Here is an 18,337-nt window from a genome sequence, read left to right as displayed (position 1 = left end):
TATCCCATAATTTCAAAAGACTGTTTCAAAGTAATTTTTTCCCCTTGTTATATTAATGTGAAAAGGAAGAGTAAAATATGTTAATAAACTTAACACAAAGCTTTTCCTTTTTTTTTTTTTTTTTGCTCAAGAACTGACAGAGAATGGATTTGGAATGATAAAATGAGAAAAATTCTTCTCTCCTTTCAACTGTTAAAAATAATTCCCAGTGTGTGTGTGTAACCATCCTGATAACCTGTCAGTGATAAAACCCTCCCATTGGTCAAAACTTGCTATTTTAGAAACACAGACACTGAGAAAACTTTGTTTCCTGAAAAACAGCAGCCCACTTCATTATTTTTCCAGCTGCATCAGTGAGGATTCAGAAGTAAAACTGATTTTGATGGAATTAACCTACGCCTTTAAATAGCTGTAAACAATGCAGATGGTACCCATGAACTTGTTTGAATGGCACGGTATGGAGAGCTACAGGTAAATCTGGTGGACAAAGAATAGTTTTACACCAGAGATAGTAAGAGCTATTCCATACACACTAGAATTGCAAGATTCTACCATCTGTTACAAAACTGCTTTATAACTAAAAAACACTCTGCAAGAAACTGTCATCTACAGGTGGTTTACCACAAAGTGAATGAGTAACCCATCTGGCAGCTTAATTCACCAAACAAAATAGTGCTTGCCAAGTAACGTATGAAGTAAAGGCACTTTAAAGCTACATAGCAATTAAAATAACTCCTTCACAGAATTCAGTGCCACAGAACTGAGAATATGAATTTGCTATTGAGCAGCACTGGAATGGTTTACAGTAATAAAAAAGCCAAAACTGGAACACAGAATATCCTCTGTAAATGTTTATTTTAGAAGATAAGTGTAAGCTCTGTTTGTACATTAAACACCATCAAAAGGAATAGCCACAGAAGGCAGCCAATACAAGAATTTGGATAACTGGCTTCTGACAGGCTTTAACATCTGCAAAGCGACTACATCTCTATGTATTGCTCTGACAATTTACCTCCCAGTTATGCACTCTTTGTAGCAGATTCTAACTTTTTCCTAGTTATATTATGTCTATTAAGGCTGCAGTTTGGGCAAGTACATAAAGCTTAAAATGAAACAGGGATCAAGGAGTCATTTACTACATTAGTGAACTACTCTATGTGAGCACATCAACACAGAAGAAAAAAAAAAGGCAAAACACAAACAGCTTGAAGGACTGAACCCGATAAGTGCTTCTTATTCAGTGTTGCTTACAGTGAGCAAATCTCGAACTGGGGGGAGTCAACAGATCAAGATACTGACTGCTCTCACACCTGCAGTTACTCAACACACTCAGATATCTTAGGGATTCTTTATGCTTTCTGGGTTTTGCTTCATTTTTTTTTACCATTGAGCTAGGTTAATGTGATTAAAACTCAACTGAAGTCATGGTGTCTTCAGCAGGCAAAGTTATAACCTGCTTTTCACCAGTGCTATAAACTACACCTCAAAAAGCAAGAGTGTTAGAAGGTGCTCAGATGACTAAGGGTATTTAATCAAACCGATGTTAGCTAGAGAACCGAATGAAAGCAATCAGAAGAAAACCAGCATCAGCAAACCCCACATCGTGTAAACCGGGGTCAAATCACGATAAACCAGACTGAATGACTGTACAGAAACTTCGGTTTTATCCCCAAACCGAATGGGCCAGGTTCACTGCTGGCAGTTCACTTAAGAACATTAACACTGACCACAGGCGTTACAGCTTGGACTGAGCGTTGCCCCCGGGCTCTTACTGCTGCGGCTTTCCCTTTGCAGAAAGAACAAAACACGGAAAGGGGACACTTTCTCTTCCCAACACAGCCCGCCGCGGCATTTTCCATCAAACCTGCCAGCACGAACGGAAGGAGCAAGCAGTCCCTCCACACCAGGCCTCTCTGATGGCTGGGTGCAGCACCCCGAGCCCTCCCCGCCATGTAACCCCGTGCCTCGCCAGCCGTTACGCCGCTGCAAGGCGGCTCGGGAGTGGGGGTTCGAGGTTCATCACCACCCCGGAGCAGGCCTCACTCGGGTAGCTCACCCGAAGTTAAAGCCCAGTTTTACAGCTGTGGCGACTGCTGCTCGCCAGGCTCGGAGAGCCCCGGGACCACCGCTCCGCCCCGAGGGAAGTGAGCGATGGTGGCTCTGCCCGCCGCGGCGCGCCCCGGCTACTCTCCGGGACAGGAGAAGCATAAAAGCCGAGGGGACCCTACGCTCTCCGGCGGCCATGCCGAGACCTGGACAGCTGTCCTCCACCGCCGGCAGAGCTGGCCCGGGCGCCACTCGCCCCGGCAGGGGCCCACCACCACCCATCCCCTTACACGACTACCCGAGTTCAACACACCCCACCATCCTCCTCCCTCTCTTTGTATTTTTAAACCACGCTACAGCATCCCGCTCCTCCCAATCAAACCGCGCGCAGACCCCAGCGGCCAATAGCGCGGGCCCCCGCGGTTTTTTAAACCGACCCTCTCCCCCAATCGCCGCCCAGCGCTCTTAGTCCCGCCCCTTCCACTATCCTCACCCCAACCGGTTCCAACGAGTATGAGAGCTAACGACCCCCTGCGCTCGACCTAGCCGAAGAACTGCTCGGCCACTGACGTCAGAAACGCAGCCAGCGAATCCCAGGCAGCTCTGGCCGTAGTGGGCGGGGCTGCAGGCAGTTTGAACCGGTGCGGTAGCCAATCCGCTGTGGCAGGGGGCGGGCCCTCAGGCGCCGCGGGTCAAGTTGCTGTGGCGGGTAGAGCTGTGGAAAACAAGAGGCTGTAAGTGCGCCGCCGGGAAACCATTCAGCAGTAGCCGCGGAGGGAGTACAGCCCAGTGCCGCCAACGAACTCATCCCAGTCAGGCAAGGCCCCGCTCACCCCCGGCCGCGGGGAGGGCTCCGGGAGGGAAGGAGAGAGGGAGCAGGGAGGCGGGAGCCCCGCCGCCTGTCCTGGGCGGGGAAGGAGCGCGGGGTTGCCAAGGCCGGCTGTGCGGCCAAGCCTGAGGCAGGAATCCCGCCGGGCGGGTGGGCCGGGTGGGGAGGGCGGCCCCACCGGGGCGGGCTGGAGCGCGGGCGGTGGCTCCGTGGGGGCCGGCAGCGGCGGGAGGCGGGTGGAGGCGCCTGGTGGCGGGAGGGACCGCGAGGCGGGCGGGCGGGCGGCAGCGAGGTCGGCGGCGGGGGAGGGGCCGCGGCTGCGGGGGGTGTGCTCGGGCGGGAAGCGCCGGCAGAGAGAGGCGGGAGCGGCCGGAGGCGCGGCTCCGCCCGGCGCTGCGCCCGCCCTCAGGCCGCCTCTCCTTTCCTGCTGCCCCCCTCAGGGACCCTCCGCTGACCGCGCCATGGGCAAAGGCGACCCCAACAAGCCGCGGGGCAAGATGTCCTCGTACGCCTACTTCGTGCAGACCTGCCGCGAGGAGCACAAGAAGAAGCACCCGGACTCGTCCGTCAACTTCGCCGAGTTCTCGCGGAAATGCTCTGAGCGGTGGAAGGTGAGAAGGGCCGGGCCGGGCCGGGCTGAGCTCGGCCGGGCCGGCCCCCGCCTGTCCTGCGGGCTGCTGGGAAAAGCACCCTGGTGGCAGCTGCTGCTGAGGCGTTAGTGGGTCACCGGGCGCTTTATCTTATGCTTTTACCTCCACGTGTCTGCAGACAATGTCTAGCAAGGAAAAGGGGAAGTTTGAAGAAATGGCGAAAGGAGACAAAGCTCGTTATGACAGGGAGATGAAGAACTATGTTCCTCCCAAAGGCGAGAAGAAGGGAAAGAAAAAGGACCCCAATGCTCCTAAAAGACCACCGTGAGTGTTTCTGTGACAAAAAAAAAAAAAAGAGAAAAAAGTATTATTTCTACTAGTCTGGCACTTACCTTTAATCACTGTCTCTTATTTTAGGTCTGCGTTCTTCCTTTTCTGTTCCGAACACCGTCCAAAAATCAAAAATGATCATCCTGGCTTGTCTATTGGAGATACAGCAAAGAAATTAGGTGAAATGTGGTCTGAACAGTCTGCCAAAGACAAACTGCCATATGAACAGAAGGCTGCAAAATTAAAGGAGAAATACGAAAAGGTACAGTGAAAGTGATAAAATAATGGCTGAAGTTGTACAGGTGACTGTTTGACTTGTTTTCCACCTAAACCATGTATACCTCATAGCTACATCTTTATGTCAGCCCTTGTCAGGCTTCAGAGGGCAGGGTATGATGTGAGAGGTGTCTGGAACCCTTGCAGTGAACCTGGATGTGTTTTTTGCATGCCTAGGGATTTTACCCATAAGATGCTTTACTTCCAGAAGACAGGACACCTGCTTGGTAAATTACACAGTCATACTCCAAACTGCTGTGGTCATGAAATTCTTGAGCTGTCCAGGTCATGTGTTTTCTTGCTAAAAGGTTTAAGTGTGAAAGTCTTAAGGCTGAAACCCTGTAAACCGCACACTCTGTAGTTGGTTTGCACAGTAAAGTAAAATTACTGAAGCAGTACAGATTTGTCTTCAGAACTATGTTACCATCATCTAAACAGCATTTTTCTCGCAGGATATCGCAGCGTATCGTGCCAAGAGCAAGAGCGACGCAGGAAAAAAGGGCCCAGGTAGGCCTGCAGGATCTAAGAAGAAAGCGGAACCAGAAGAGGAAGAGGAGGAGGAGGAGGAAGAAGATGAAGAGGAGGAAGAAGATGAAGATGAGGAATAAATGAATGTCCTGCTGTAAAGATTTATGCTCAAAATCCAATATTTTGCTAAGAATGTGAACTCAAGTGCAGCTCATTGTTAGCTTCAGTATAAAAATCTGTACAGAATTGTGTATAGGTAATGTGGTTCTTTGTAGGGAGACCTCTATTTTTAATGTAAGTAGTAGCTGAGGGCTGCTACGGTTTGGTTAAAAATTAAAGAAAAAGTTGTGGAATGTTTCTGCATATTTAATGGTTTTGTTGAAATTCAGTGACTGATAGCCAGGTGTTTCTTTATAGCTAAGTAAAACAAAGGAGGTAGCTTAATAGCTGATCTTATATTTTGTAGTATATTGCATTGTATTACTTTTTTAACAGTTTTGTAATAAAATCTTGTACATGATGATTGTTGCATTCTTGACGTTTTGGAGTGGCTGGCTGCCCCTAGAGCACTGCAGCCCTGTCCAGGGAAGTGCTTTGTGTTCTTGCTCTTGTCACAGAACTGACAAGTGTCTGGGACCACTGACTCCTGGAGTCTATACAGGAGCCTAAACCTTTTAAGTCACAATTCTCTCCCACATTTACTGCCGTTAGCTGCTGTTGATGTTTTCCTTATGCCAGCATTTACTTAGACCACCTTGTGAGTGAAAAAAAAAAAGTACTGAAGTTGCTGATAATTATTCATGGATTGTTTTTCCTAAGCTACTGAAGCACGGGTCATTGAGTTTTTTGCCTTGTATTCTCTGACAACTGTGAATCTTGGGAACTTCTCCTAGAGCTCAGGGCCACAGGCCTTTTCTGCTGCCTGTACCAGGACAGGAAAGTTGGCTGTTAGACAGATGTGGTTAGAGGTATGTCTTCCCAGATGTTCCCTACTCCTTTTGTCTTCCCTTGGCCCCAGTATTAGTGGCTTCTCATAAAATACACAGCTTGCAGAACAGCATGAAAAATGTTGGAATGTTATTTCCACACATGCCAATAGATTCCTGCAGAAAAGAGAGGAGGAGGTAGCATTTGTAAAGAACATGTGCTCCTGATATGTTCCCATTTGTGATGGTAACAGTATCATCACATAAAATTAATTGGTTTTCAGGGATTTTTTTACTCAACCGTTAGTATGTTTAAAAGTAAATCTAGATATCTAACTATGTTTGCAAGTGGGAAATGGGAGGTACCACAGCTAAACTAACAGCTTAAGTTTAGTTTGCGCAGATAAATACTAGGCAATAGCTTTTACCAAGACTTTGAAAGCCCAGCAATGAGAAGCATTTAATGTCTAAAGTAGTAAGTACTATAAAGAGCAGGTTTCCAACTTTGTTTTTTAACTGTCTCCTTATTGTCCATCAACTTCTGAAAAGAATCTTCTTACAGTCATTGTGCATGTGTAAGATAAAAAGCGGTTTCCATACTGTAACCGTGGTGAATGTCACTGCAGTTGGTGAACAAGAGCGTAGCACTGTCTGAAGCAGGAGGCTGGACATAAACACTGTATTCCTGAAAGTATGGAAATAAGGTAACTGTATAGGCAGTGCAACCATTTTCATACTAATACAGGTACTAATCTTTGGAAGCCTCGGAAACCCAGAGTTGCTTTTTCCTCCCCACCCTGCTTCTGAGGTAGATACAGTACTACCAGAAGGACTGGCTGCTGTTCACGTGTTGGCCTCACTGGAGATACTCTGCACAGGCGGGATCAATGGCTCCGTTTTGCAAGCTCAGCTTTTGGGAAGCCACAGGTGTGAACTGGCACCGAGAGGCAGCAGGTCTGTGTGCAGTACATCCAGTGCTGAAGAACATTTTCTTTTGCCGGAGAGCCTGCAATCCTAGAGCACCTTTATCCTTAAAGACTCTTCCAGCTAGAGGCAATTCCTTTGTCATAACATGTAGCTGAGACTGTGCTGGTCTCCGTCCTTTTCAGCATATTCTGTTCAGGTTTCCCTGTAGAAATGCACCACCACATCCCCTCATCTCTCAGACTCCTTCCCCAAACAGAACAGCAATGCTTCAAGGAGTCTTTCTGATTAGATTTAAATAATCTTTTGCAGTGGAGCAGTAGCATCAGAGTGAATTGGCTAATTTGATTACATGAAATGTTTTTTACTTCTGCTCAAATCCTTTTAAATTGAAACAAAATACAACCCTTCAAGGGTCCTAGAAAGCTGCACAGCTCATGGAATTTTCAATACTGTGTCCGAATAAGAGCACACCTAGAGGTAATTCAGAATAAAGGAGCTCTCCTAATATTTTCCTCACTGAGGTAAAATGGCTTTTAGGTTCTATTTCATTTAGCATTAATTGGCTAATTTTGTTGCAGCACAACTTCTGCACAAATCAGTGCAGAACCACCTAATGTTGCCACTCTGCTGTGCTCTGTCTTCATGATGTGGGTTACTTTTGTTTGTGAGCTCATTTACAAATATATCTCGATTGCTGGAGCGCGCTGTATTGCAAAAATAGCCCATTACACAGCTCTGCTAGCCTGACCCACATCATTACACTGATCATTTTGGGTGCATGCCACGTCAGCATGAGCTGCAGCAAGCCAAGGCAAAGCTCTGCATCAGGCTGATCTATCAACCAGGAATGACATTATGACTCAATCAGCAATTTAAGAAGAAAATAGTATTTTGTCCTTTTGATAAGAAGGATGTTGAATACAGATTAAAGGCAAATGGAAAAGAGCATGTGGAAATTCCTACTTTCAAATTAACCTTTAAAAGGTACGCTATGTCAGGTCAGGGGGTTCAGAGAATGCCCATCTGTGAGCACTGAAAGAGCTAGCGCTGGAAAGGACTAGTAAGTGATCAAAGTGTAATGGGAATGTTCAGAAAAGATAAGGCCTCAGGAGAAAAGCCAAATTAGTTTTTCACATCCGTGTTCAATATGGACAATCTTCCCAAATGACTCACTGGAAACTTTTCACTGGAGGTGAACCGGGAGGTCTGTCTCAAATAAAAACTAAAAGCGATGCCTAAAATGGTTGCAGGCATCAGGGAGACACTGCACTAAAGGTCCAGCATAGAGGCATACCACCAGGTGAACCAAGCCAAAATACCACCAAAAGTAAGATTGAGGTGGATAACGAGCAGGTATGAAAGAGTAACAAATGTAGGAACTCAGTCTTTAACAAGTCAAAGTTATTTCTAAACCAGAAGAAACCTGCACCTCAGCAGGCCAGACACAGCGATGTGTGGCAGGGAAAAAGAGCATCAGAGCAGCTTGAGAAAACAGACTAATAACAACTTACAAACACATCTGTTTAACCCCACCCAGCAACCAAGCACAACCCAGCTGCTCCCTTGCTCCCCACCCCAGTGGAATGGAGAAGAGAATCAGAAGGGTAAAAGTGAGAAAACTTGTGAGTTGACACAGATAATAAAAGTATGAAAAGGTAAATAACAGAGAGAACTAAAACCCAAGAGAAACAAGTGATGCAAATTGAAAACAGTTGTTCACCACCAACGGACTGCTGCCCAACCTGTTCCTGTGCAGTGGCCTTGCTTTCTATGCATACCATATGGTATGGAATATAGTTAGTGGGAGTCAGCTGTCCTGGCTGTGTCCCCTCACAGCTTGTTGTGCCTCCTTGCTGGTGGGGTGGTGTGAGAAGTAGAGAAGGCCTTGACTCTGTGTAAGCACCGCTCAGCAACATCTAAAACATCAGTTACCAACATTATTTTAGTCCTCAAACCAACACACAGCACTGTACCAGCTACTAGGAAGAAAATTATCCCAGCTGAAACCAAGTCAACATTAGAATCAGGAGGCCTGCCAAGCTGTCCTAAGGACAATAGAAGCTCAAGATAAAGTAGCAATGCCTAGAGAAGATTTCAGGAAAATAAAACTACTTCTTTTTTCTTTTTTAACCTTGTAGAGGAGCTGCAGGAAGTTTTCATGACAGCAATTTTTAATTGGAGAGGCATGGTGGAGCATCTGTCTCAAATCCAAGTGTAAAAGGTTCTGAAACAAAATGACAGGACAGATGGTATTCATCCAAGAGTTCTAAGGAAACTTAAGGATGAAATGGCTGAACTATGAACTGTACTTTGTATTTTTTCACTTAAAATTGCCTTAGTGCTAGAGGAATGGAAGGTCACAAATATGACACTGATTTTTAGAAAGCATTCTGTGGAGGTACGGGGAACTTCAGATCAGTAATATCCATATGGCAGGTTGGTAGGAACCATGGTACACTGAGAGTTGTTGTCCAAATGGCTAAACAGGACTGGCAGTTTCACCAGAGGAAATCCTGTCCCACAGACATGCAAATATTCTTCAAAGAAATCAGTGAACATGGAGGTAAAGGAGATCAAGTAATTCTGGCCTGCTTGAGTTTGGTCTGGCCCACTCAGAAATAAGTTGTCATTGAAGGCCTTGCAGGGGTAAACAGGTGGTTAACAATACAGGAACAAAGTAGGAATTAGTCACCAGTTTCACCAGTGGAGGAACATTACCTATGAAAACCCATAAATTGTTTTTGGAGATGGGGTTCCTGACTAGTGATTGCTTAATATATATATATTAGTGGCTTGGAAAAAAAGCAGTGAATGGTGCTGCAAGAAAGGCGAGAGCTAACAGCAGAGAACTGCAAAGCCAGCCTGCAGCCTGAAGTGACAGAATAATAAAACCAGCAGGTGAAATACGGTGTTAATACAAAGCATATTACGTATTAATATGTGCTTCTCCAACACATGGGAAGGGGAAAAAACAGGCCTAACGTTTATGTCATGGGTAATGTGAGTGGACAATAAACTACATTATGTTAGTCTGGAGGAGATGCTGAACCTGTAATAGGTGATTCTGTGAAGACATAATAGATGGTTGCTAGAAAACCAAATATCTAACGTTTGTTAGGCATTATTAGGGAAAGAGTTAAGAGCAAAACAAGTATTTAGTGTTTCCTTACCATCTTCCTAAAGGAATGTAAAGATTCATTTTATTTAGATCAGCTTAGGACAAAGCCTATTTACAAAGTTGTTCTTATTTTCCCAAAGTAAAACCTATGGTTTGAAGAACTGTAAATATATTTAGAACATCTACAGAGCAGGGAACTTACTGCAGCATATACAGGCTGTAGATCTAAAAAAACACAAGAGAAATTGCAAACGGGTGTGGAGAGAAAATCAGAAAAAAATGGAATTGGAGTTTTATCTTTAGCTTATGATCTATTGAACGGTTTTGTAAGTGTATCACAGGCATCTTGTATATCACATTGGTAAATAATGTAGTACATACTGCTCGGTGATGGATTATTTGCTGTGGTGGTGTCTGTCACTGTTCCTGCTACACTTGCCTTACCATCCTTTGTGTATATTTATTCTTGTTTGTTTTCTCATTTTTGGCTTGTGTTTCTTTCCACATCTTGAAACAGATAGGTGTTTTGCCAGCAACCCCTGCATTTCCAAAATTGCTGAGCCTCTTGTATGAGCTGCATCATAGCTCTGTCTGCTTTTCCATGATCCCATTTGAATCCAGTGTCAAGAATCCCATAACGGAGCCCAGATGTCGAGCTCATGGCTGCATTCTCCAATGCATGCAGCCCTTGAGGGATGCATTAGCTCTGCTGGCTGTTATGGGATGTGCACGAGATTCAGACCTACCCTGTTAAAAATTTGACTGCCTATGCAAATTTCTCTTCATCACTGCAATTAAGTAATTGTCACAGGCCAGCACCAATTAGTGAGCGAATCTGTACTTTGCTCCGACTATCCTGATATCCTGAGATAAACTATCCAGCTTGCCTTAGTGTTGGAGAGGGTCTTGATGTTCCAGGACTGAATATCATTATATATTATATTACATTATATTATAATCTATATATTCAGGAAACTGCTCATAGCCAGCGTATCTGGTGCTCCACCTAGAAGTTGTATGGCTATTCTCAATATTTCCTGGCCCAAACATCTAATGGTAAAATTTGTACCCATAAACCAGTTCTTCAACAGAGCTACAGGGGTGGTGTTTGTGTGGCCAAGACCACACCCTTCTGAAAGGCCCTTTGAAAAACATGCTGTGATGATGTTATTGTCAGTGCTGCCACCTTGAAGCCAGTTCCTGGCTGGCTGGACTCAGCACTGACCTAGCATTAAACACTGCTTTGAGAATTAAAACCTTTAGCAAGCCTTCATAGTTCTGCTATACCTCACTGATTTGTCTCAGCAGAGGAGTGGACTGCAGAGCCAGTGTGTCTCTTCACAAACCTTGGAACTTTCTGCATAATCAGATCTGACGGATGACCGAAGCCTGCCTAGATTCAATCAGCAGTTGGACAAATTCTGAACTATCAAATAGAAAACACCATCTCTAGCTCAGAAAGTGCTTGAGTTGTATACTGCCAGAAGAAGGAACAATGTTCGACAAGTATCCTTATGTTAAGCTCAGTTCTTATCCTAAGTCAGGGTTTTTTTTCAACTTTATCCATTAGACAAAGGGTTCTGATATTTCTGAGCTTGGACTCCACTCCCCTCATAATCATCACATGGAAGATAATAGGATAGTATAACAGGCAGAAGAACCAAGCAGGAGTACCTGGCAATGGCCCAGTTCAACATTACTTCATCCCCAATTGCTCTAATACCGGCAGTAACCAGACCCCACTCTGCTGTAAGGTTACAGAATTGTTTTCTTCAGCAACACCCCACACCATCTTACCTTCACTCCCAGACAGCAAGACAGGCACCTTTCTCTTCCATTGCCAGGCTGATTAGCTCTGTTATTACAGTGTCCTTGACACCTTCAGGACAGGCAGGACTTCAGGGTATTCCTCAGTGCAATTGAAACAGCAGTATAACCAGAAACACTTCTAGAACTTGGTGTGCTTTTTTCTCCTAGTCAGCTCTTGTTAAACCTCCCTATGAACCCACAAGAATCCTCCAAAAGGGTTCTACTCTCATCCAGTTTTACTTTTGTTCATTGTTTGTGCTGCTCGGAAATAAAGATATGAAAATGCAATTGTGGCTGCTTGTTGTGCAGCTGTGATGGCCCTGGGGACTCTGGCAAGGGGGTGTAGCCATCCTGCAGGCTCAGGCTATCAAGACAGCAGTGTGTGGGGCTTCCTGAGTGTACCACAGAATAACAGGGTGCTTCTCCAGTGGGAAGAGATGTGTGGAAAGCACGGCTCATAGAGGGCACATTTTCACTCAACAGCCCTCAGAAATACAGGTACCAGCCTTCATGGCTCTGGACCAGCTGTTACCTGTAAGTGCCAGTGCTGTACCTCAGAGAACATGCATGCACGCACTCAGAGTGCTTTGCACTCAAAGATCCACCACTGTTTAATATCAGGGCTTGTTCTACAAGGGGCTACACTATTCTCTTGTGGAAACCCTTTCAAACTTCCAACAGAAAAGGCTGTATTTTGTTTCCGATTTCCACTCCAGTGCCTTCAAGTGATTCAGAAAGCCTATTCAAAGCAGGACTAAGACTGCTTTAACTCTCTGGGCATGCTGCCTTTTTGACTGACACACACTGCCACCAGCAGCCCTCTCCAGGAAACTGAAGTATTGTCTCTCCATTAATTTTCCCTTCCCCTTTCAGGAGCCCTGGAATGCTCAGCCAGAGGGCTGCTGTTGCCATTATGCACATCTTAGGCATTAGCTTGTTCTGTTCTGGTTTTATTGTGAGCTAGTGCTACGCTGCTTCTCTCACCTTTCTGCTCCTCTCTTGTGCAGGAAACGTTATTCTTGTGCAGGAGACATTACACTTGAAGAAGAAACATCGCCGAGTTATTCGAACTGGCAGCCCACCAGAGGCAGTTCTGCGCTCACACTGAACGACTGCATCCATGAGACCTGTGGGACATAGCTAGCCCTCATCCCACCTCTACTTGCACTCTACCTTGGATCGGGTATGGTTCTTGTCCCTAAAGCAATCACATTTCTTTTCAGTAAAGCATATTACTGGGAAAAGATGTCTTCTAACATGCAAACATACCTCTTTATCTGGGTGTTTGAACAGCTCAAACTCCTGTTTACATGCTTGGATCCTTGTCACATTTGTTGACCTGTTAAGGAACAACCAGTCAGTTAAGGTCTTAAGCTATGCCACTATTTTGCTGAAGAGTCTCCGTCTTGGCCCTGTTCAGAACAGCCAGAGAGCAGTGCAACATGGGAAAAAAACCTATGAGTTATGCAGACAGCTTGTTTTTTTCTTTTATGAGGACCCATCTTACATGGTAATGGGGAATAATTAATGTTTCCCAGTGTAAAGAACGGATGCTTTTAAGATTTAAAAACCAAAGGTTACTAACCATTAACTGGGTTAATGAGATGTATAATCCACACAAACACTTCTTCCCGCTTTTGCTGTGCTCCACACTAGCTGGTGTAGAGGGCACAGTGAGCAAGGCAGCACGCACCAATGCACATGCTTGTGGCAGCAGCGTGTGAGAGAAGACTGCCAGAGGCTCCCCACAGTGAAAGGAGGGCCAGAGTGGCTTCAGACTTCAGGGGTCACTCACGGTTTATATACTTTTTGTTCTTTAAACCTGAAGGGAGGCAACGTGTCTTGATAAGCCTATTGCTTTTTCTAACTAGACTCACTCTACATAGAGAGTCCTCCTGCATAGTGCCAGGCAAGGCACACAACTACAGGAGTTCAGAGGAGGCCTGCAGGCCAAGTCAACAAGAAACAGCTGTTTCCCCCAGGTTGTTTCTTTTTACCTGTTACAACTAATGGATCTAAGCTCACCGGCCTGCAGGGAACAAACAATTAATGCTTTTACAAAAACAACCCAGTTCGTGTTCAATGATGTAGGTAATTTCTTCCACACTGTCTGAAATTCCCCTCCTTATTCCCATGCCTCCACAGATCTTGCACAACTTGATCTTTTTTAACCTAAAGAGGAAATTGCACTTGATGTACAGCAAAATCTACCAAAGCACCTTTTGTGGTTTTATAGGCAGAGGTATGTTTTTTCTTTTCTTGTGAAAAGTCTCACAGATCAGGCAGAAGCATAATTTTTTTGCATCTCTGACATTATGTAATAGAGCCCAGGCTTCCTGGTCTAGTTTCAGAGCACTAAGTTGTTGACTTTTGGCTTTAGGGACTGTGACTTGGAGGCAGATGGTACGGAAGAAGCAGACAGTAAAGGAGATTGACTGGCATTAGGGAAAGAGGATGAATTGATTCTAGGATGCCATCAATGGGGACAATATCTCTGGTATTGCCCAAAGGGTTTTGTTGGTTTTCCTGGTGCTAGGATCCTGGTAATAAAGAAGGATGTCCCCTCCCTTCCTATCAGTCCCCATTTCTGTACATAAAAGGATATTCCTTACATGAACTGGCTGCTACTATATCCCCAGGGTTTTGCCAAAGGAGTCTTTAGAAATGTTAATACACAATAGTGCACTGACAGACATGGCTGGGAAACAAGAATAGCCTATGTAAAAAATGCTGTAGATTTCAGCATATAGGTTTGTTCTTAGGCCAGAACTTGCCCCAGTTTAATTGCTTACTCTTTTGCTAAGAAACCTTTACAGGGCAAAAAAACCCCAACAAAGTTTAACCCCAAGTTAAAACAGAGAGTCAAAACATTACCAACTAGTCCTGATCTTTGGTTCTACATTAGAGATCATTCTCAAATTAATTTCCTATGAGCATATTAAATCTACCTAATTAGATCAGGGCAGGCGATACAAAAATCCAAATGCATCCATGCGGCAACTCTCAGTGGGAATTTTTCATTTCACTGGAAAAAAACCTGAATCCCCACAGATGTGACAGAAGGTGCCTAGATAAAAATTAAAATGAAACACTTTAAATATCTGTAAGTTTGTAACATTGAAGTTGTCTAAATTTTGAGATATGGGATTTCCATAAAGGTAATAATCCAGTTTTACTCTGTAAAAGTATAGTAAACCCAAAAATCCAAATCTTTTATTTACTTCACCTAAAAAACAAGCAGCCCATAGGTAGGATATACATAGGTTTCCTCGATTTATCCCTAATAAATTTTTTAAAGATTTATACAATTTCTACAGAAACATACAGTGTATCAAAAATCTGCATAAATCAAATTTATAAAATATGTAGAAATGCATAGTGATATTATCAACTTACAAAGCAAGAATATGGGAATTATTTTTTTCCAAGCTGGCTATAGTAGGAAAAGGTCATTACAGCAACAGCTTCTTATGATCTCATGTTTTGTAAGGTTTCAGTCTCACATACAGATTCATATTCACATACAGCATCAGCTTTCAATGAATTGCACAAAATATCCATTTAAAATGCACACCTGCACAATTTATGTGCCACCATTCTTTCTCTTATGCATAGTCGTATGATTAAATTAATCTACCCAATACACAAAAATGGAGTCAGTTTTCATACACACAAGGAACAAGTACCGGCACACCCCCTTATTTTCTTTTTTTTTTTTTCCAGTTTCTCCCTCCTTTATTTTCTATTTTATCATAACTCTGAAAGGACAGATGAGAAGTTTAAAGAAACTAGGAAAGATCCCAAACTAATAGATCAGCGCAGACAGCCCTATAAAGATCAAAATCTGTCACCAAATATGATACATAACCCTTGTTAACACCAATGGAAGCTGCATGCAATGCTATTCTAGACTTTAGGGAAGTATTTAGTCATATTTATTAGTGTGACACGTTCTAGGCATGACTCTTATGAAATCAGTACACTGATGTCAACATTTAAGTCACAAAATCTGGAATAAGGAAGTGAGGATAAGTCATTTCTCCTCCACCTCTCTGCTTATTCAGAGTAAATATTTATACTCCTAAGGGTGTTTGCATCAGCTCCTTTCCAGAGCATTTTTAGAAACTTCTTCACATTCTATTCTGTATACTATAGCACCAAGTGGTTGTATTTTGTGTTTGTAGTCCCTCAGGAGAAGTTTCCAATGACTTCCATTCTTCCAAAAGAAGAAGAAAATTAGTATGAACAAATGTGGTTTCAGGATTTCCATTTCTCTTTTCAAATCTAAATCTGGCATCCAAGCTAGTTGACAGATGTCCTCGTAAAGAATTGCGCAGCTGTGTTAAGAAGCGGGATGCTTTTTCCTAATTCAAAGTTTTAGTCCACCTCTAAGTGATTTCCATTTAAAATAACAAATCAAATGAAGCATTGGATACTTTCTAAGTTTTACATAATTGTGCAGCTTTATTTCTTTGTTTTTTAATAATTATTTTTTATGTAAGGCATGGTTTAAACAAGCAAGTTAGTGCTTATAAATTCTGAACTGGAATCACGAGGGTGCTGACTACCAACAAAATCTACCACATTTGCACTAAACGTGACATTAAGCTCTTCTTTGCACCGTACAAAGTGTCCAGTTGAAGTAGAGCAGCCAAACTGGCAATAGGAATTTGTCTTTGATCACACAGTAATGACACGGGGTAGTATGGTTGGTCCCTACCCTTGGTGACAGCTCAGAAAAATCCATTGTTTAATTTCCACAAATGCTTTTCTTGTGAAAGAGAGAAATGAAAGAGGCACTAAATATGTTGAAATTCACCTTTCAAAAAAGCAGCATGACTGTGAGAGAAGGCCACCCTGGCTAGTAACCTGTGGCAGTGCTTAGTAGGATGTAAAATTAAATAACAATATACAAGAGGTTGATAATCACCAAGTTCTATGAAAATCTGGTTACTCCAACCTTTTCAAGTGTGTGTAAAAAAACTGCCTTCAGACCCCTGAGTGTAATCCCAAAGAAGACGACAACGCCTTTAGCTATGTTCCTATGAAACATAGCTAACAGCACATTAATTTACCAACATCTTGAAACAAAAAGATGTAAACATCTACAGAGTTTAAGGTAAAGCAGTTTTGTAAACATTAACTGCGGATGATAATGTTATTGTAATAATCACAGTTCCTCTATGTCCTTCATCCAACCCAGGAGGCTCGCAGCTGTACAAAGTTAATAATTGCAGCAGTTTTCAGGCTATTTTGAGTCCTGTACAAATTAATGTGTCAGTAGGTAGGTTTCATTTGTCTACACACTAAGGATGTTGTTCATTTCCCATTTTTGTGTTGCTTTACTGGAGTCACACTCTGAAATGAAAACTTGATGGAGGACTTCGGAGCGATCCAAGCACTTCCCTGATGGAATATGAGTAAATCTGTGTAGATTCTGGAAAACAAAACCGTCAGGAACATGTGAGTTTGTTTTTTTTCTTTTTTAGTATAGCTATTTACAAAATCAAGTTTCAGGGTCCCAGAACAGATCAGTCCTATGCTCATTTTACTGTTTATTTAACCTAGACTTTCACAGCCTTTGTATTACTAAATGTTGGACACATGTAGGCCTGCCTGAGACATTTCACATTTCTCTTAGGCAACAAACTGCTAAGAAAATGAGGGGAACTGTGCCTGAAATGTTTCCAGCCTTTTCATCCATCCTGTAACCAAACCAAAAGATTGACACTTGAGGACAGCTCTATGAGAACTGACTTCACTGGGCAGATCTTCCTTTGGTTAGCCCTTCACATAAAACAACTGCACGACACTGGCATTAACTGCATTGGAGAGAAAAAGCACTAACTTTGCTACCTGCTTGGCTGGTAGAAGGAAGAGAAAAGGGTATGAGAGCAAGTCTGGCCTCCAGAGCAACAGGGCTGCCTAAGAAACTGCAGACCTATTGTGCCTAGCACATTCAGGCTTAGACTCACACACTTGGCTCCTTCCACACCCTCTGTGCTGCCACGCTCAAGTTCCATGCCTGTGGCTCCTCTCCTGCTTTCTGACCCCCTGCACCAGGTGCAGGCAGACTCACTAACTTGTATCTAGTGTGGAGAGCACCCGAGTGGAAGGAAACTCCAGGCACTGCAGCCAGGCTGGGGCTGCACAGCCCTGCCCTGTGCACCTAGCTTCTCTTGGCATAAGGACCCTCTCCCCCGTCACTTCTACACACATGTGCATATCCAAATGTTGGTTCAGCTTGATCCCTGCTCCTGCCATGTGGCCAGACATGGGGATCCTCTACTTGGAGAGGTAAACAGATGCCTGAACAAAAGCAACAGGCAGGCTACCACCAGCTCTGTTCTGGACGTTTGCTTACGGGCACTGAAGCTCTGCTGCTGCTCAATGCTCAAGCCATACAGAGGTTACACTCACCAAACTGGCACACAAATACTAATTCCAGAAACAACCGACTGACCAGCCAGATAAAATCTCCTGGCAGCTTTCTCTTATAGGAGGCTGCCACATTTTTCAGCAGTTCATAAGCATTTCATTGTTTACTTGCTCATTAGAAGAAAGGGTCATACCCTCTGTACTGCACAGCAGAAAGTGCCAAATTTCTAGTATTTGCTTGGTTACACACCCTTGGTGGTCGTTTTGCTCTTACCCCCACCTTTCTTTTTTGCCTTCTGGAAGCCAGTCAGTGTTTTGTTCTACAGCCCAGACCATGCCTACTGGGCTTCCTTATAACTTGCAGTAATAAGCAAACAATTACACAACTCACTACCAGTGTGGAGGAAATGGATCTTCTTGCATAAAAGAAATGCTTAGAGAAGAGCCAAGTAACATGCTGGGACACACTAGAATGGCTGGAGAGTTAACAAGTGCTATATATTATTACAAATTTAAAGCAGAAGTTGCAGGGACTGAAACACTGCTTATCAAGTTTTAAGTTTCAGGTCTAAAGAATTTTGTCTATATGGCACAAGAAAGCTGTGTGGAAATTACTGTGCTTGATATTTCCTCTTTACAT

General features: G+C 43.7%; 2 protein-coding genes across 3 annotated transcripts in view; one reads left to right on the top strand and one right to left on the bottom strand.

Moving 5' to 3' along the window:
• Positions 1-3,227: 3,227 nt before the first annotated feature.
• On the top strand, positions 3,228-5,059 carry HMGB2 (high mobility group box 2). Its single transcript, XM_062616479.1, has 4 exons — positions 3,228-3,486; positions 3,644-3,789; positions 3,883-4,057; positions 4,524-5,059. Exons 1-4 carry the CDS (start codon positions 3,337-3,339, stop codon positions 4,677-4,679), a joined length of 627 nt encoding a protein of 208 aa, XP_062472463.1. The 5' UTR covers positions 3,228-3,336; the 3' UTR covers positions 4,680-5,059.
• Positions 5,060-14,505: 9,446 nt separating this feature from the next.
• GALNT7 (polypeptide N-acetylgalactosaminyltransferase 7) overlaps positions 14,506-18,337 on the bottom strand; it is a 76,009-nt gene continuing 72,177 nt past the window's right edge. For both annotated transcript variants that reach the window (XM_062616355.1, XM_062616277.1), the window contains exon 12: positions 14,506-16,756. In XM_062616355.1, coding sequence (XP_062472339.1) covers positions 16,619-16,756 — 138 coding nt within the window. In that variant the 3' untranslated portion in view covers positions 14,506-16,618. The remainder of the gene's footprint in view (positions 16,757-18,337) is intronic.

Source organism: Pezoporus occidentalis, unplaced genomic scaffold (genome assembly GCF_034315485.1).
Source record: "Pezoporus occidentalis ecotype Australia unplaced genomic scaffold, CSIRO_AGI_Poc_V1 ctg1, whole genome shotgun sequence".
NCBI lineage: Eukaryota > Metazoa > Chordata > Aves > Psittaciformes > Psittacidae > Pezoporus > Pezoporus occidentalis.
This window is presented reverse-complemented; position numbering and strand designations above follow the sequence as displayed.

Coding starts and splice junctions, on each gene's coding strand:
- HMGB2 (XM_062616479.1), top strand. CDS start 3,337: ATGGGCAAAGGCGACCCCAACAAGCCGCGGGGCAAGATGTCCTCGTAC. Junction 3,487..3,643: donor AATGCTCTGAGCGGTGGAAG/GTGAGAAGGGCC, acceptor ACGTGTCTGCAG/ACAATGTCTAGCAAGGAAAA. Junction 4,058..4,523: donor TAAAGGAGAAATACGAAAAG/GTACAGTGAAAG, acceptor TTTTTCTCGCAG/GATATCGCAGCGTATCGTGC.